The following is a 14,842-nucleotide window of genomic DNA, read 5'->3' on the forward strand; positions in this document are numbered from 1 at the left end:
GATTGAAGTTACTTCTGACAATCTTTGTTGCTGGTTTTGGTTTGCAATTTGTGACAGAGGCTTGCATTTGGCACATTTACCCAATGGTTCCCATAAGAATTCTGTGATGGAACATCTAAAATATCCTTGGAAATGGATAATCCTGAAATGACATCTCATCCAAAACACTTGTTCTGTAGTTGGGGTTTCAACCAAGTTAAGACCAAAAAGCTTTGTATGGGGAATGCCAACAATTGCAGCCATCTTGCTCCCCAGATATTCTCAATCTCAAACAGAAGATTTTGCTTTTCTGCTGTCTCAAGAGCACAGCATGCACAGGTGATAAATCAGTTAAAATAACAATCAAAAATGAGATCAATGTTCCCCTTTCACCTTGCAATAAAGTGTCAATACAAAGGAAGAGTTGCAGAAAAATACCAAGATACGACTCCCACCATGGGGTGGCACGGTGGTTAGCACTGCTGCCTCTCAGAGCTAGGGACCCGGGTTCAATTCCTAACTTCGGTCACTGAATGTGTGGAGTCTGCACGTTCTCCCCGTGACTGTGTGAGTTTCCTCCGGGTGCTCCGGCTTCCTCAGTCCGAAAGGCATGCTGGTTAGGTGCATTGGCCATGCTAAATTCTCCCTCAGTGTACCCAAACAAGTGCCGGAGTGTGGCGACTAGGGGATTTTCACAGTAACTTCATTGCAGTATTAATGTAAGCCTACTTGTGACACTAACAAAAAAAACCTCATCAGTCCAAGATAAATTTGACTACTTGTTCCTCAGTGATCACTTGAATGAACCAATAAAAGGAAGAACCAATAAAAGGAAGACAATGGAAAAAGAGCCCAGACTTCACATCAATATTCCAGGCTAAACCTATTTTATTGGCTACCAAGCAGTCTATGGTACCCAAGTTACCAATTTAGTTCTTCTAGCATCATTACTTTCGTTCAGTATTCTGGAAGATTGCTAAGCTCTATACCCCTATTTCTGTGTAGGCACGGGCAAAAAGAATTTAAGTGATAAAGACAATTGATTTTTTTTTTTTAAAAAGTGAACAGTAAACAATTGAACTTCAAATTATATAAAGCTATTTTAAAATCATCAATAAAAGAATTCCAACAGAAGGCATGGATATTAAAATGGAAGGAATGATTTTCCATACAACAGTCAAAAAATTAGTTTCAGTCCTTCTCCTCCTGAAGATCTTCAAATGTGACAAGAGCACCAAAATCATCAACAGCTCCCTTTTCTGAAATTCCATTGTCTGTTACACGGGAACTTCACGCCCAGCAAATTCTGAACGGTGATGTTCTCTGTTACGGACGTTTTCTAAAAAGAGTCATTTTATCTTGCTTATTTGGAAAGGATTTCGTAAAATTTGTAACTAGGTGTAAGTATAAGGGTTAACAACATACCATCCCTGATGAGGCAAGCCATACTGAATGAGAGATGATAGCTGCAGAATCTGAAATAACAAATATCAGTTTTTGTTTCACAAAAGAAATCAATAGTATTTATTAAGAAATTATACTTCCGGTTTGGCTTGTCACACCAGGCGTTTTATGACCCTTTTGGGAATTGTTGATTTGCGACTGTTTGGCAGGTCTCGTGCCTTTGGACAGTTTTTTCTAAAGAACAGGAAAAATCCAAAGGGTTTTACTTTCATTTTGGCAGAAGCTGTTTGGACTGCAGGCTGAAAGCAATGATTTTTTCTGTCTCTCTCCCTAGTGTTGGAAATTCTGCTGTTAAGTAGGTGGCTGGTTAGCTAGAGGCAAGTAGTGTCTCTGATCCTTGAGGTGTGCTGAAAGTTCCAGGGCTGGAAAGCCTTAGCGTTTCAATTCCAAAGGACTGATCACAGCTGGTGTTGCAAAGCTGCAACATTCAGCATCACATGAGCATACTTGCTTTCTGTGCTAAGCCTAGGACAGGGTGTACGTTTGTAGGGATGTTTGGTTTGAAGCAGTATATTTAGCTGTTGAGGCTTAAAATAACATGGGGTTTTTTTTTTCTTGTTTGTAATTGGTAAAAGTTATTGCTGATTTTTCTTATTATAGTGCAACTGTATTCTCAAATAAACTTTGTTTGATAAAAGCTCCCTAAGTGGGTCACGAATTATACCTGGAGTGAAACATCTCATGCTTACCCGTGCCAAATTCAAAGTGCAAAACTTATGGTCTATGCTGCCTTGGAGATTCTGACCTGGTTCAGTGACCAACTTCAACAAAATTAATCCAGCATTAAATATTGCAAAGTAGCATTTAACTAAATCAGCAATGTCCAACATTACAAGTGATCCATCACTGCATCATTAGCTGATGATGCAATACTTCGAACTGGACCTTCTGAGTCTCACTTCTGTTGTCGGCAAGATGTTGGAAAAAATTATAAGGGATAGGATTTATAGTTATTTGGAGAGTAATGAATTGATAGGTGATAGTCAGCATGGTTTTGTGGCAGGTAGGTCGTGCCTTACTAACCTTATTGAGTTTTTTGAGAAAGTGACCAAGGAGGTGGATGGGGGCAGGGCAGTGGACGTGGTATATATGGATTTTAGTAAGGCGTTTGATAAGGTTCACCATGGTAGGCTTCTGCAGAAAATGCAGATGTATGGGATTGGGGGTGATCTAGGAAATTGGATCAGGAATTGGCTAGCGGATAGGAAACAGAGGGTGGTGGTTGATAGTAAATATTCATCATGGAGTGCGGTTACAAGTGGTGTACCTCAGGGATCTGTTTTGGGGCCACTGCTGTTTGTAATATTTATTAATGATCTGGATGAGGGTATAGTTGGGTGGATTAGCAAATTTGCTGATGACACCAAAGTCGGTGGTGTGGTAGACAGTGAGGAAGGGTGTCGTAGTTTGCAGGAAGACTTAGACAGGTTGCAAAGTTGGGCCGAGAGGTGGCGGATGGAGTTTAATGCGGAGAAGTGTGAGGTAATTCACTTTGGTAGGAATAACAGATGTGTTGAGTATAGGGCTAACGGGAGGACTTTGAATAGTGTGGAGGAGCAGAGGGATCTAGGTATATGTGTGCATAGATCCCTGAAAGTTGGGAATCAAGTAGATAAGGTTGTTAAGAAGGCATATGGTGTCTTGGCGTTTATTGGTAGGGGGATTGAATTTAGGAGTCGTAGCGTTATGTTGCAACTGTACACAACTCTGGTGCGGCCGCACTTGGAGTACTGTGTGCAGTTCTGGTCCCCACATTACAGGAAGGATGTGGAGGCTTTGGAGAGGGTGCAGAGGAGGTTTACCAGGATGTTGCCTGGTATGGAGGGGAGATCCTATGAGGAGAGGCTGAGGGATTTGGGATTGTTTTCGCTGGAAAGGCGGCGGCTAAGAGGGGATCTTATTGAAACATATAAGATGATTAGAGGTTTAGATAGGGTGGATAGTGATAGCCTTTTTCCTCTGATGGAGAAATCCAGCACGAGGGGGCATGGCTTTAAATTGAGGGGGGGTAGTTATAGAACCGATGTCAGGGGTAGGTTCTTTACCCAGAGGGTGGTGAGGGATTGGAATGCCCTGCCAGCATCAGTAGTAAATGCGCCTAGTTTGGGGGCGTTTAAGAGATCCGTAGATAGGTTCATGGACGAAAAGAAATTGGTTTAGGTTGGAGGGTCACAGTTTTTTTTTTAACTGGTCGGTGCAACATCGTGGGCCGAAGGGCCTGTTCTGCGCTGTAATGTTCTATGTTCTATGTTCATTATGTTCAGTTTATTTGGTCTGCCCAAAAAGAGGCATTATGTTCAGCAAGGTGTTATGACAATTTAATTTACTCATCTACTTGGGAGAAAAAACCAACCAAACATCTCAACCATTTTGCTCAACCGAAAATATACTCAATCTTTGTGAAAGGACACGTTTCCCATCCACTTGACCATTAAATGAATGGTAAGACACAAGACTTGTATACTCTGACAGCCAGACTCGGAACAGGACAATGAATACATTTCAAAAACTAATGGGAGACACTGAAAAGTTAGTATACTTACCACTAGTATTAGAGTTAGAAGCCCATCAAATAGGTTGCTTTTGTATGAACAATAACCTTTAATTCCGAAAGCAAAGATTTTCAATGCCATTTCCAATATATAGTACAGGACAAAGGAACCATTCACAATCTGCAAAACCCAAAGATCAAATAAAATAAGTTCCCCATCAATATCAAGCAAAGGAACACAAGAACTACTTGTTTTCCAAAAGATAGAAGGTGCCTCTCAAAAACAAAAACTAGACTTACGCCAGAAAAGAACCCACTGCGTTCAGAAATGGGTGTCTCTGCATCACGTACCAAAGCAACCTGTTTAAAAAAAGTTAACTGCGTTAACATCTAACTTTTGCATTGTTCATACTGATGCACCATAGAAAGCATTCTTTCTGGTTGTATCACAGCTTGGTATGGCTCCTGCTCTGCCCAAGACCGCAAGAAACTACAAAGGGTCGTAAATGAAGCCCAGTCCATCACCCAAACCAGCCTCCCATCCATTGACTCTGTCTACACTTCCCGCCGCCTCGGAAAAGCAGCCAGCATAATCAAGGGCTTCACAGACCCCGGACATTCTCTCTTCCACCTTCTTCCGTCAGGAAAAAGGTACAAAAGTCTGAGGTCACGTATCAACCGACTCAAGAACAGCTTCTTCCCTGCTGCCATCAGACTTTTGAATGGACCTACTTTGCATCAAGTTGATCTTTTCCTACACCCTAGTTATGACTGTAACACTACATTCTCTCTCCTCTCCTCCTCTATGAATGGTATGCTTTGTCTGTATAGTGTGCAAGAAACAATACTTTTCACTGTATATCAATATATGTGACAATAAAATCAAATTAAGTCAAATCATTGCAAATTCCTGAACCCACATTTTAGACAAGTGTTCTTAACATTTCTGCTTGGTTGGCAGTTAGGATCAGTCCAGACACTTGCCTAAAGTTTCTGTCTGCTCCTCTTCCCCATCACATACAGCATTCAAATAGGGACAGACAGCTCAGAGTTGGGGCATTAGTGTTTTCTTAAAATCAGATTTTTCAATAAACCACTTATAACAGATCCCCTGGTTGAGAGCCCATGATACCAGACTCGTCATATTATTCCATCCATCACCCACTAGAAGCAATTCAGCACCAATGGCAGAAGGCAAAATTACAGTGGTGACAAATTTACAAAGATATTCCCATTAAACGCAAGCACATGGTTTTTTTTAATGTAAATGTCAGAGTAAAGACTGAATGCATGAATAACAAAGGGACTGAATTATATTTGTATGACTTGTTCAAATAATTCCCACCATGTACTGTCACCCACTTTAACCACAGAACCCTTACAGTGCAGGAGGCAGCAACTTGGCCCATCAAGTCTGCACCAATTCTCCAAAAGAGCATCTTAACCAGGCCAATCCCCCCTGGGGTCATCTTACCCAGGCCCACCTATCCCCATTACTGTAGTTGATCTACCTAACTTGCACATCCTGGAAACCAGAGCACCCGAAGGAAACCCACGCAGACACAGGGAGAACACGCAAGCTCCACACAGACTGTGACCCAAGCTGGGAATCGAATCCCAACCCTTCGTGCTGTGAGGCAGCAGTGCTAACCACTGTGCCACCCTAGTTGGTCTTCATTGTCCACATGCAACACCACAAAAGATTGGCTGTTAGGGATGACTTTTCTTTAAGCTCAATGACTTAAACGATTCGAAATTGAAAAAAATGTACAAAGCTGTTTGAGCGACAATTTTCCATCTTAGCTTTGGGGACACGATACAACTACAACATTTTACATCAACTTTCTTCACTCAAATTGGTTAAAATATTTTAATTTGAGACATAGAATTACTATTTCTGTTTTTCACAATTTATTTTTAAACCAGCAAGGTAAGGTACAGCAAACAGCTGAGGACGCCAGCATGGTCAATTTTGATTAATGATAATGTCTTAGAATGCTCACTCTGTGTTACAGATACCCGATATTATGACTCTATATCAAGAGTTTCTCACATCAATAAAAGTTGGCTACTTACAAAAATGCAAATCACGTGCAGTGCAACCATTAGGTTCCCGACATAATCTACAAAGCGATGGCTGAACACAGTCTGGAGCTTTTGCAAGAATAACGAACGGTATGCTGGTTTTGGCGGGTACTGAAAGGAGACACATTTACATATTTCCTGGTTCTTCATTTTGACTACAGCATGGAGTTTTTTTTAGACATTTCTTAATTCTTATTCCTGAACAGAAAAATCTTAATCTCAAAAATAAAAAAAATTAGGCTTCGGAATTTTAATTTCGTTACACTCAATAATTTTCAATCTTCAGTGACTTCTGAAAATGTAAGTGCTAATTAATGAGGATGTCAATTAAGAGTAAAGTTATGCTTACAGGACATGAACTAGTGCACCAAATGTAATATGGGATGCATTTTGACATAATCCTGTATACGTATCTAAAGTTAGACAGGATGAGTGGGCGGCACGGTAGCACAATGGTTAGTACTGCTGCTTCACAGCTCCAGGGACCTGGGTTCGATTCCCGGCTTGGGTCACTGTCTGTGTGGAGTTTGCACATTCTCCTCGTGTCTGCGTGGGTTTCCTCCGGGTGCTCCGGTTTCCTCCCACAGTCCAAAGATGTGCAGGTTAGGTTGATTGGCCATGCTAAAATTGCCCCTTAGTGTCCTGAGATGCGTAGGTTAGAGGGATTAGTGGGTAAATATATGGGGGTAGGGCCTGGGTGGCATTGTGGCCGGTGCAGACTCGATGGGCCGGATGGCCTCTTTCTGTACCGTAGGGATTCTAAGATTTCTAAGAGTGTATTGTTGGCAAAGGACAGCATGGCTTGAGAAGCTGTTATGTCACCTTGAACTGGTGCAATCTTAACCGTCAAAATCACATTGCTGTGAGAGTAGGCAAGAACCGGTGATCTTTGTAAACAGAACCATAGAAACCGAAATATTTAGTCAAAACGGTGAGGCTGTCAGTGCATATACTACGATGCAAAACCTAACTTAGTTACAAGTATTGCTGCAGTGTAGTCCTCCTCTTTCAGAAGCTGCACTGTTGCAGCCTTTACAGATCATTTAGATGTTACCAATTTTCCATGTACTTCAATTATTTACACATTATTGATTATTACAGCAAGAATAAAGTTAAGCCTTGTTCAATCAGGCCCAACTCCTTTTTAAAGGCAGAAGATATTGCTGAAAACTAATTTTAGAAGTTTGGAGTCTCAACCCTCAAGAACAACAATCAAATTCTGATGTCCACATTTCACCTTTAACCTCTTGTTATCATAATTTGATTTTTGCTCTCTGAATGATGATCAAAACGTGAGATTTATATCCCCTGCGTTGTTGTCCAAGGATTCTTCAATCCGACTGGCTTGCCTATCTCGTTCCTGGATGCCACAACTTCCATGGGGAATGGGATAAGATTAAAGTCTACTCTATGGAGCCGGCTAAATATTTGTAGGTAGCTTTTTCTTTTTGCAAGGTCAGTGATGAGTGCCATCCCTTGGTTGCTGACTGAAAATTGTCAAGCAAGCAGCAGCAAAAAGAGGTTGAACAATTCAGCACTCACTCAAGTGAAGATAAAAGGAAATTTCCTGAGCAGTTTAGAGAAGCTAGAGCCAAAAATCGCCTTCTGTCAATGAGGGGAATTTAAAAATGAAACAATTTCTTGTATTAGACAAACTAAGTCTGACACACACACTACATTGCAGAAACCCAAACACACTTTGGAACATGTCTCAAAGCTGCCAATACATGCAGATGGCGACTACCAGATATCTTCTAAATGGCAGCGCAGAAAATAGTAAAGAAGATTCCTTCACAAAAGCATCCTAGGAAATTAGTGCAACACTCAAAGCGCTGTCAACCTTTTATGGCAACTTATCTTGGTCACCATCAGGAAAGATGACATGAAATAAACTCGTTTAAACACAGGGATACACAGACAATGGAATAGAATGGGATTACGAGCCGAGATATGGAAACTGGTCTTAATCGAAATATGGAATTCAAAATGAGCTAAACTCCACCTTTCTCCCTTCGTACCTCTTTCACGGCCTCCTTGTGCAATTCATCAAAGAGAGCTCGAAATTGCTCTGCAGTAACACAGTCATGAGTAAATGCCCTTGCTTGCTGCAAAAAGCAAAAGGAGTGAATTATTTTAAAAACAAAACATAAGAACAGTTTGTAATCTTGGAATAGGCAACTGAAGTGTGTTGCACGAGGTCTTAAAAAATAATTTGGAAACTTCTGAACACCTGTAGTTACGATACTCTCATGGTCATACATGCCAATGATTTCTTCAACAGAAAATTGCATCAATTCTCAGGCAAACATTAGGAGCTGCTAGGATTGTGGTTGAAGGCATTATTCTCTGCTCCAGAAAGCAGCTTGTCCTCACTCAACATTCACATTTATATTTATATTTTGATTTGTCAAATGTATTAGTATACAGTGAAAATTATTGTTTCTTGCGCGCTATACAGACAAAGCATACCATTCATAGAGTACATGGGGAGAAGGAAAGGAGGGTGCAGAATATAGTTTTAGTCATTTGATTTATTGTCACATGTATTGGTATAAAGTAAAAAGTATTTCTTGCGCACTATACAGACAAAGTATACCGTACAGAAAGTAAAGGAGAGGGTGCAGAATGTAGAGTTACAGTCATAGCTAGGGTGTAGAGAAAGATCAAATTAATGCGAGGAAGGTCCATTCAAAAGTCTGATGGCAGCAGGGAATTAGAGCATTGTTAGAGTTAGAATGAAGTTTTAGAAGCATAGAACAAAAGTAAAAGATAGAGTTAGAAGGTATGCTGGGCACAGCTTGCAAGAAGTCACCACGCTCCGGCGACACCTTGAGCCATTTCCAGTGGTTAGCTGTTCAAGAGTGAATGCTAATTCTCTCCAAATACAGGCCCAAGGCCAATTTTCGCACCTTAATGCTTTCCTGCTGTGGGAGAGTCATTGACCCAGAGACCTTCCAGCCTATGTTTTACCATAATTAAAATACCATGACTGGCAATTGAGTTTACTCCTGATTTTTCTACATTCCTAGTTATGGAACAAGTGGGAACTATGACTCCATGCCAAATGCAGGCAATTGGGACTAGCTTAGTGGTAAAAACTGGATAGCATGGACAGGTTGGGCCGAAGGGCCTGTTTCTATGCTGTAAACCTCTAACAGAAATTGATACACAAATTTCAGTTACATTTCTCCAGGCAAATGTTCAGATAATCTTCACATCTTAATGCTTTGCTGCCTTATAAGAATCACTTAACCTAGTAAAATATCCCTCGGTGCTTCAGAGAAGTGCAAACTGAAATTTGACAGAGCCATATAAGGTGGTGTTACAGCAGACGCCAAAGATTGGTTTTAAAGACCATATTTAAAAAGGAAGAGTTGGCAGTGCAGATGTTTAAGAGGGAGAATTCTAGAGCTTCAACAGCTTGCCATTGCCCTCACTGGTGGTACAGTTAAGTATTAGGGATGCACAAGAGGCTAGAATTGGGGTGCAGATAACGAAGACTTAAGGATGGAGGAGGTTAAAAAGAGATAGGAAGAGGTGAGGTCATGGAGAGGTCAAGGATGAGAATGTAAAAAAAAACAAACCTCGGCATTGCTTGACTGAGCCAAAATAAGTCAGCAAACAGAGGTCAGTGGTCGAACTTGGAACGCAGATGAAGTTTTGGGTTTCGGTCAGGTTTATGGAGGGTGAGCCGCAAGACAATTCCAATGCATCCCTGGCTGGTGTCAAGTCCAAAAGTCGCAATGGCATGGTTGAGGGTTTCAATGAGCCAAGGCAATGGCACAGCTAAGAGGTCAAAGTGGACAGTCTTTGTAATGGGACAAATGGGCAATCAGTAGCTCAGGTGAAGGGTCAATGACAACACCAGTGTTAGCATAACTAGGAGCAGGAGTAGGCCATCTGGCCCCTCGAGCCTGCTCCGCCATTCAATAAGATCACGGCTGATCTTTTTGTGGACTCAGCTCCACTTACCCGCCCGCTCACCATAACCCTTAATTCCTTTACTATTCAAAATTTACCTATCCTTGTCTTTAAAACATTCAATGAGGTAGCCTCAACTGCTTTACTGGGCAGGGAATTCCACAGATTCACAACCCTGTGTGAAGAAGTTCCTCCTCAACCCAGTCCTAAATTTGTTCCCCCTCATTTTGAGGCCATGCCCCCTAGTTCTAGTTTCACCCGCTAGTGGAAACAACTTCCCTGCTTCTATCTTATCTATTCCCTTCATAATCTTATATGTTTCTATAAGATCTCCCCTCATTCTTCTGAATTCCAGTGAGTACAGCCCCAGTCTACTCAGTCCCTCCTCATAAGCCAACCCTCTCAACTCCGGAATCAACCTAGTAAATCTCCTCTGTACTCCCTCCAGTGCCAGTATATCCTTTCTCAAGTGAGACCAAAACTGTACACAGTACTCCAGGTGTGGCCTCACCAACACCCTATACAGCTACAACATAACCTCCCTGTTTTTAAACTCCATCCCTCTAGCAACGAAGGACAAAATTCCATTTGCCTTCTTAATTACCTGCTGCACCTGCAAACCAACTCCTTATGATTCTTGCACAAGGACACCCAGGTCCCTTTGCACAGCAGCACACTGCAATTTTTTAACCATTTAAATAGCAGCAATCTGCTTCAGCCTCAGACTGGCAGAGCGAGGGATGGAGTTGGTGGCAAGGGAACAAAGTTTGTAGCGGGGACCAAAAACATTGACTTTGCCAATATTTAGTTGGAAGTACATTTGCGCTCATAATGTCATAAAAGCAATCTGACGAGCGTCAGGTTTTTCCCTCATCCCAACAGTCAAAAAAAATTTCAATTCTATAATGAGTACAATTTTTGACTCACCTTAATAATTTCTTGCTTGTGCGCTGGGGACATTTTTACCCTCTGCAGGACTTGCAGCACTGTGTTGGTACTTACAGTCATTCTACTAATTTTTTAAAAAGAGGACAATTTTTAAAACCACTTCATTGTAGCCACCAACATCCATCCCTGCAGTAGAATTTCAATGCCGAGTCTCCAACCCCATATTCTTCCCATCAAATATCATCTACTTCCAATTTTCTTTAAATCCCCATCTTTGACACCAACCTTGGCTCACCCGACTGCTCATCGTCATCTGCCAGGACCTTATGACTCGCCCATTGTGACAGGTGCCCATCTCAACATTCACTCTTTGAATATCCTATTCCAATTCACTGCTGTCCATAAACTATCCTGCACAAAGCCCACTCACCCCGCAGTCCCGCCCTTCTTGGTTTTCACTGACACCTATCGGCAGCACGGTGGCACCGTAGTTAGCACTGCTGCCTCTCAGCACCAGCGACCCGGGTTTGATTCCAGCCTCGGGTAACATCATCGAATCCCTACAGTGCAGAAAGAGGCCATTCGGCCCAGCGAGTCTGCACCGATCACAATCCCACCCAGGCCCTACCCCTACATATTTTACCTGCTAATCCTTCTAACCTACGAATCTCAGGACACTACGGGGCAATTTTTAGCATGGCCAATCCACCTAACCCGCACATCTTTGGACTGTGGGAGGAAACCGGAGCACTCGGAGGAAACCCACGCAGACACGAGGAGAATGTGCAAACTCCACACAGACAGTGACCGGAGCCGGGAATCGAACCCAGGTCCCTGGAGCTGTGAAGCAGCAGTGCTGACCACTGTGCTACCGTGCCGTGCCGCCCGCCCGTAACTGTGCGGGGTTCTCTCCGTGTCATAGAAATCATAGAAATCATAGAAACCCTACAGTGCAGAAGGAGGCCATTCGGCCCATCGAGTCTGCACCGACCACAATCCCACCCAGGCCCTACCCCCACATATTTACCCGCTAATCCCACTAACCTACGCATCTCAGGACTCTAAGGGGCAATTTTTTTTTTTAAACCTGGCCAATCAACCTAACCCGCACATCTTTGGACTGTGGGAGGAAACCGGAGCACCCGGAGGAAACCCACGCAGACATGAGGAGAATGTGCAAACTCCACACAGACAGTGACCCGAGCCGGGAATCGAACCCTGGACCCTGGAGCTGTGAAGCAGCAGTGCTAACCACTGTGCTACCACCGTGTCTGCGCGAGTTTCCTCCAGGTGCTCTGGTTTCCTCCCACACTCTAAAGATGTGGGGGTTAGATAGATTGGCCATGCTAAATTGTCGCTTAGTGTCAGGGGGAATTAGCATGGGGTTACAGGAACAGGACCTGGGTGGCAGTCGGTGCAGATTCGATGGCGCAAATGGCCTCTTTCCACACTGTAGGAATTCTGAGGTCCCCGCTGGTTCACCCAAACACTCCAAGATCTTCCATCTTTATATAAACCCTTTATTGGATCCAACTCTCTCCATCACCAACATTCGCCACCCTTCCAGAAACTAAGATCAGATGGTGCCAGTTATATAATAACCCTGATTTCTCAATTCAGTGCATCAAAATAATGTAATATTCCAGTAGCAACCTTCAGTAAACATCCATGTCTTGAAACATATAGTGAAAGATCTTTAGAAAACCAACTTAAATATTTTTGCAAATAGATCATTTTAATATCACCGGATGTGTTTCAAACATGGTTCTTTCACAGGCTCACGAGTCTGTGGAATTCACTACCCTAAGTGTGCTGGAAGCTGGCATATTGAGTAAATTTAAGGAAGAGGTGGACAGATTTTAAATGGGGAGGGGTGGGGGTTTAATTGCCAACTTCTACTCCTAGTTCTTACGATTATGATTCCCTAAATACAAACTCAAAACAATCCCCCAACAACCAAATTACAGCATTTATAGAATCTTACAGCGATCCACTTCTTCCAGTTTTGGTCGAACGTTCACAGCAAAGCACCTCGAATGCCCCTCGAATTCCCAAGCATCTTCGGATGATGGATGTTTGAATTGAACTCTGAGAAAGAGAGAGCAGTAATTTCTTTCTATATGTTGTAGCCAAAAAATCTTAGTCAAATACACTGGGAGAAAATCTGTTTTCATTCCTTTTGGGTTCCTCTACCCGATTGATTTTGCAAAAAGATAAGCAACCCTCATTTCCCTTATATAATTCAAGCAAAATACTACAGGTTTTGAAAAACTGAAATAAACAAAATGCCAAAGCATCTGTGGAGGGGAGAAAACAGAGCTCAACTCCCTGGTCCGTCAAGAATCTAACTCAGCCTCAAGTATATTCTGATCCAGCCTCCACTGCTTTCCGATTTCCAGAGATTACGGACCCTCAAAAAAAAAAATTCTCGTCTCCATATTAAATGGGAGACCTCATTCTTAAACCATGTCCTCTACTAGCCCCATTAGATTACCGCACATCAGTCTGCACTTCAACTTGCAATCCCAATCTATCTTTGTAAATAAGCCCATCATCAGGAACGAGTCAAGTGAACTTTCTCTGAAACACAACTATGTCCTTTTTCAAATTGAGACCAAAATGGTACAGTGCTCCAAATGCGGTCTCACCAAGATCCTGTACAACTGTAGAAAAACTTCCCTACTTTGGTACTAGATTCCCCTTCAATTTGCCTTCCTAATCAATCACTTGCTGTACCTGCACACTAACCTTTTGGGATTTATGCATCAGGATACCCAGATCCCTCTATCACACGAGTTCTGCAATTGCTCTTTTATTTCAATAGTATATTGCTTTTCTATTCTTCATGCTAAAAGTGGACAAGTTCACATTACATTCCCACCTTCCAAACTTTTGCTCATTCATAATCTATCTATATTCCTTTGCAGACTCTGCATCCTCGCGGCAATTTATTTTCCTACCTAAATTTGCATCTTCCACCACACATCCAGTCCCTTCTCATTGACATTGTAGATAGTCAAAGCTCCAGCACTGATTCCTGTGGCACTCCACTCGTTGCAGTCTGCCAACCTGAGGAGGACCTATTCATTCCTACTCTTCCTGTTTGCTAACTAATCCTCTATCCATGCTGATGTGTTACCCCCCGCACCATGAGCTCTTATTTTGTACAGTAACCTTTGATGTTGCAATTTAGCAAAGCGGTCTTTTGGAATTCCAAGTACACAACAACCACAGGGAGGTTCCTTTACTAAACCTTCATTGCACTCAGCTTTAAATTAGGCATACTGAGCCAAGATAAGTCAGAAGATATCATTCATCCAGGCAGTGTTTATCTGCTGACAGATTTGAGATTTTGTTTTGTTTCAGATTCAGACACCTGCGCGCTATTCTGTCTAGATTATATTTACCAAAAAATACCAGCAGTTTTTTTTAAAAAGTGTTGCAAAACTAAGCATCTTTCCTGCTTTAATATTTTTTAACCTTTAGGATAGTAATGTTAATGCAGAAATGTCCCTCAGGCTGTTAAAAAGCTGGGAGTAGTGTCACTTAACTCAATTAAGATTCTGCCAAAACTACTCAGTTCAGAGCTCATTACACTCTTGGTTCAAAAGGTGGACAAAAAGAGCTTAATTCCAAAAGGCAAATCATATTTCGAACCCGAGCACCTGATATTTTAGAAACAGCATTCACAGCATGCAACATCTGGACCATGTCCAAATCCTGACGCAGTCCATGCTGGCACAGAAATGTGGAGAGTCTACAATGACAATGTTGAGTTCAGAGCACAGTCTATTCTTAATTCACCACCATTTTTCAACTTCACATTGCTAATTTATCATGCTAATAACTTATCCATAGACTGTGTCACAAAGTAACTGGTGTGTTTATCAATTTGCATCAGACATCAGGTCAGTGGTTCACTAACCATACTGACTGAGATTCTGCAAAACAGACAGGATCTGTCACTATGACGGTGCGGGTTCAACGTACGCAATTGTATATTAGAGTTCCTTC

At 42.1% G+C, this 14,842-nt stretch overlaps 1 protein-coding gene across 2 annotated transcripts in view; it reads right to left on the minus strand.

Annotated features, from left to right (window-relative positions):
- tpcn2 (two pore segment channel 2) overlaps positions 1–14,842 on the minus strand; it is a 49,567-nt gene that overhangs the window by 13,565 nt on the left and 21,160 nt on the right. The window contains exons 12-18 of one of the 2 annotated variants that reach the window (XM_078220988.1): positions 12,813–12,916; positions 10,868–10,952; positions 8,038–8,124; positions 6,011–6,130; positions 4,235–4,294; positions 3,987–4,115; positions 1,405–1,454 (exon numbers count right to left, since the gene is read on the minus strand). In XM_078220988.1, coding sequence (XP_078077114.1) covers positions 1,405–1,454; positions 3,987–4,115; positions 4,235–4,294; positions 6,011–6,130; positions 8,038–8,124; positions 10,868–10,952; positions 12,813–12,916 — 635 coding nt within the window. The remainder of the gene's footprint in view (positions 1–1,404; positions 1,455–3,986; positions 4,116–4,234; positions 4,295–6,010; positions 6,131–8,037; positions 8,125–10,867; positions 10,953–12,812; positions 12,917–14,842) is intronic. The other variant, XM_078220989.1, reaches the window with a different exon arrangement.

Source organism: Mustelus asterias, chromosome 9, assembly GCF_964213995.1.
Source record: "Mustelus asterias chromosome 9, sMusAst1.hap1.1, whole genome shotgun sequence".
Classification (NCBI taxonomy): Eukaryota; Metazoa; Chordata; class Chondrichthyes; order Carcharhiniformes; family Triakidae; genus Mustelus; species Mustelus asterias.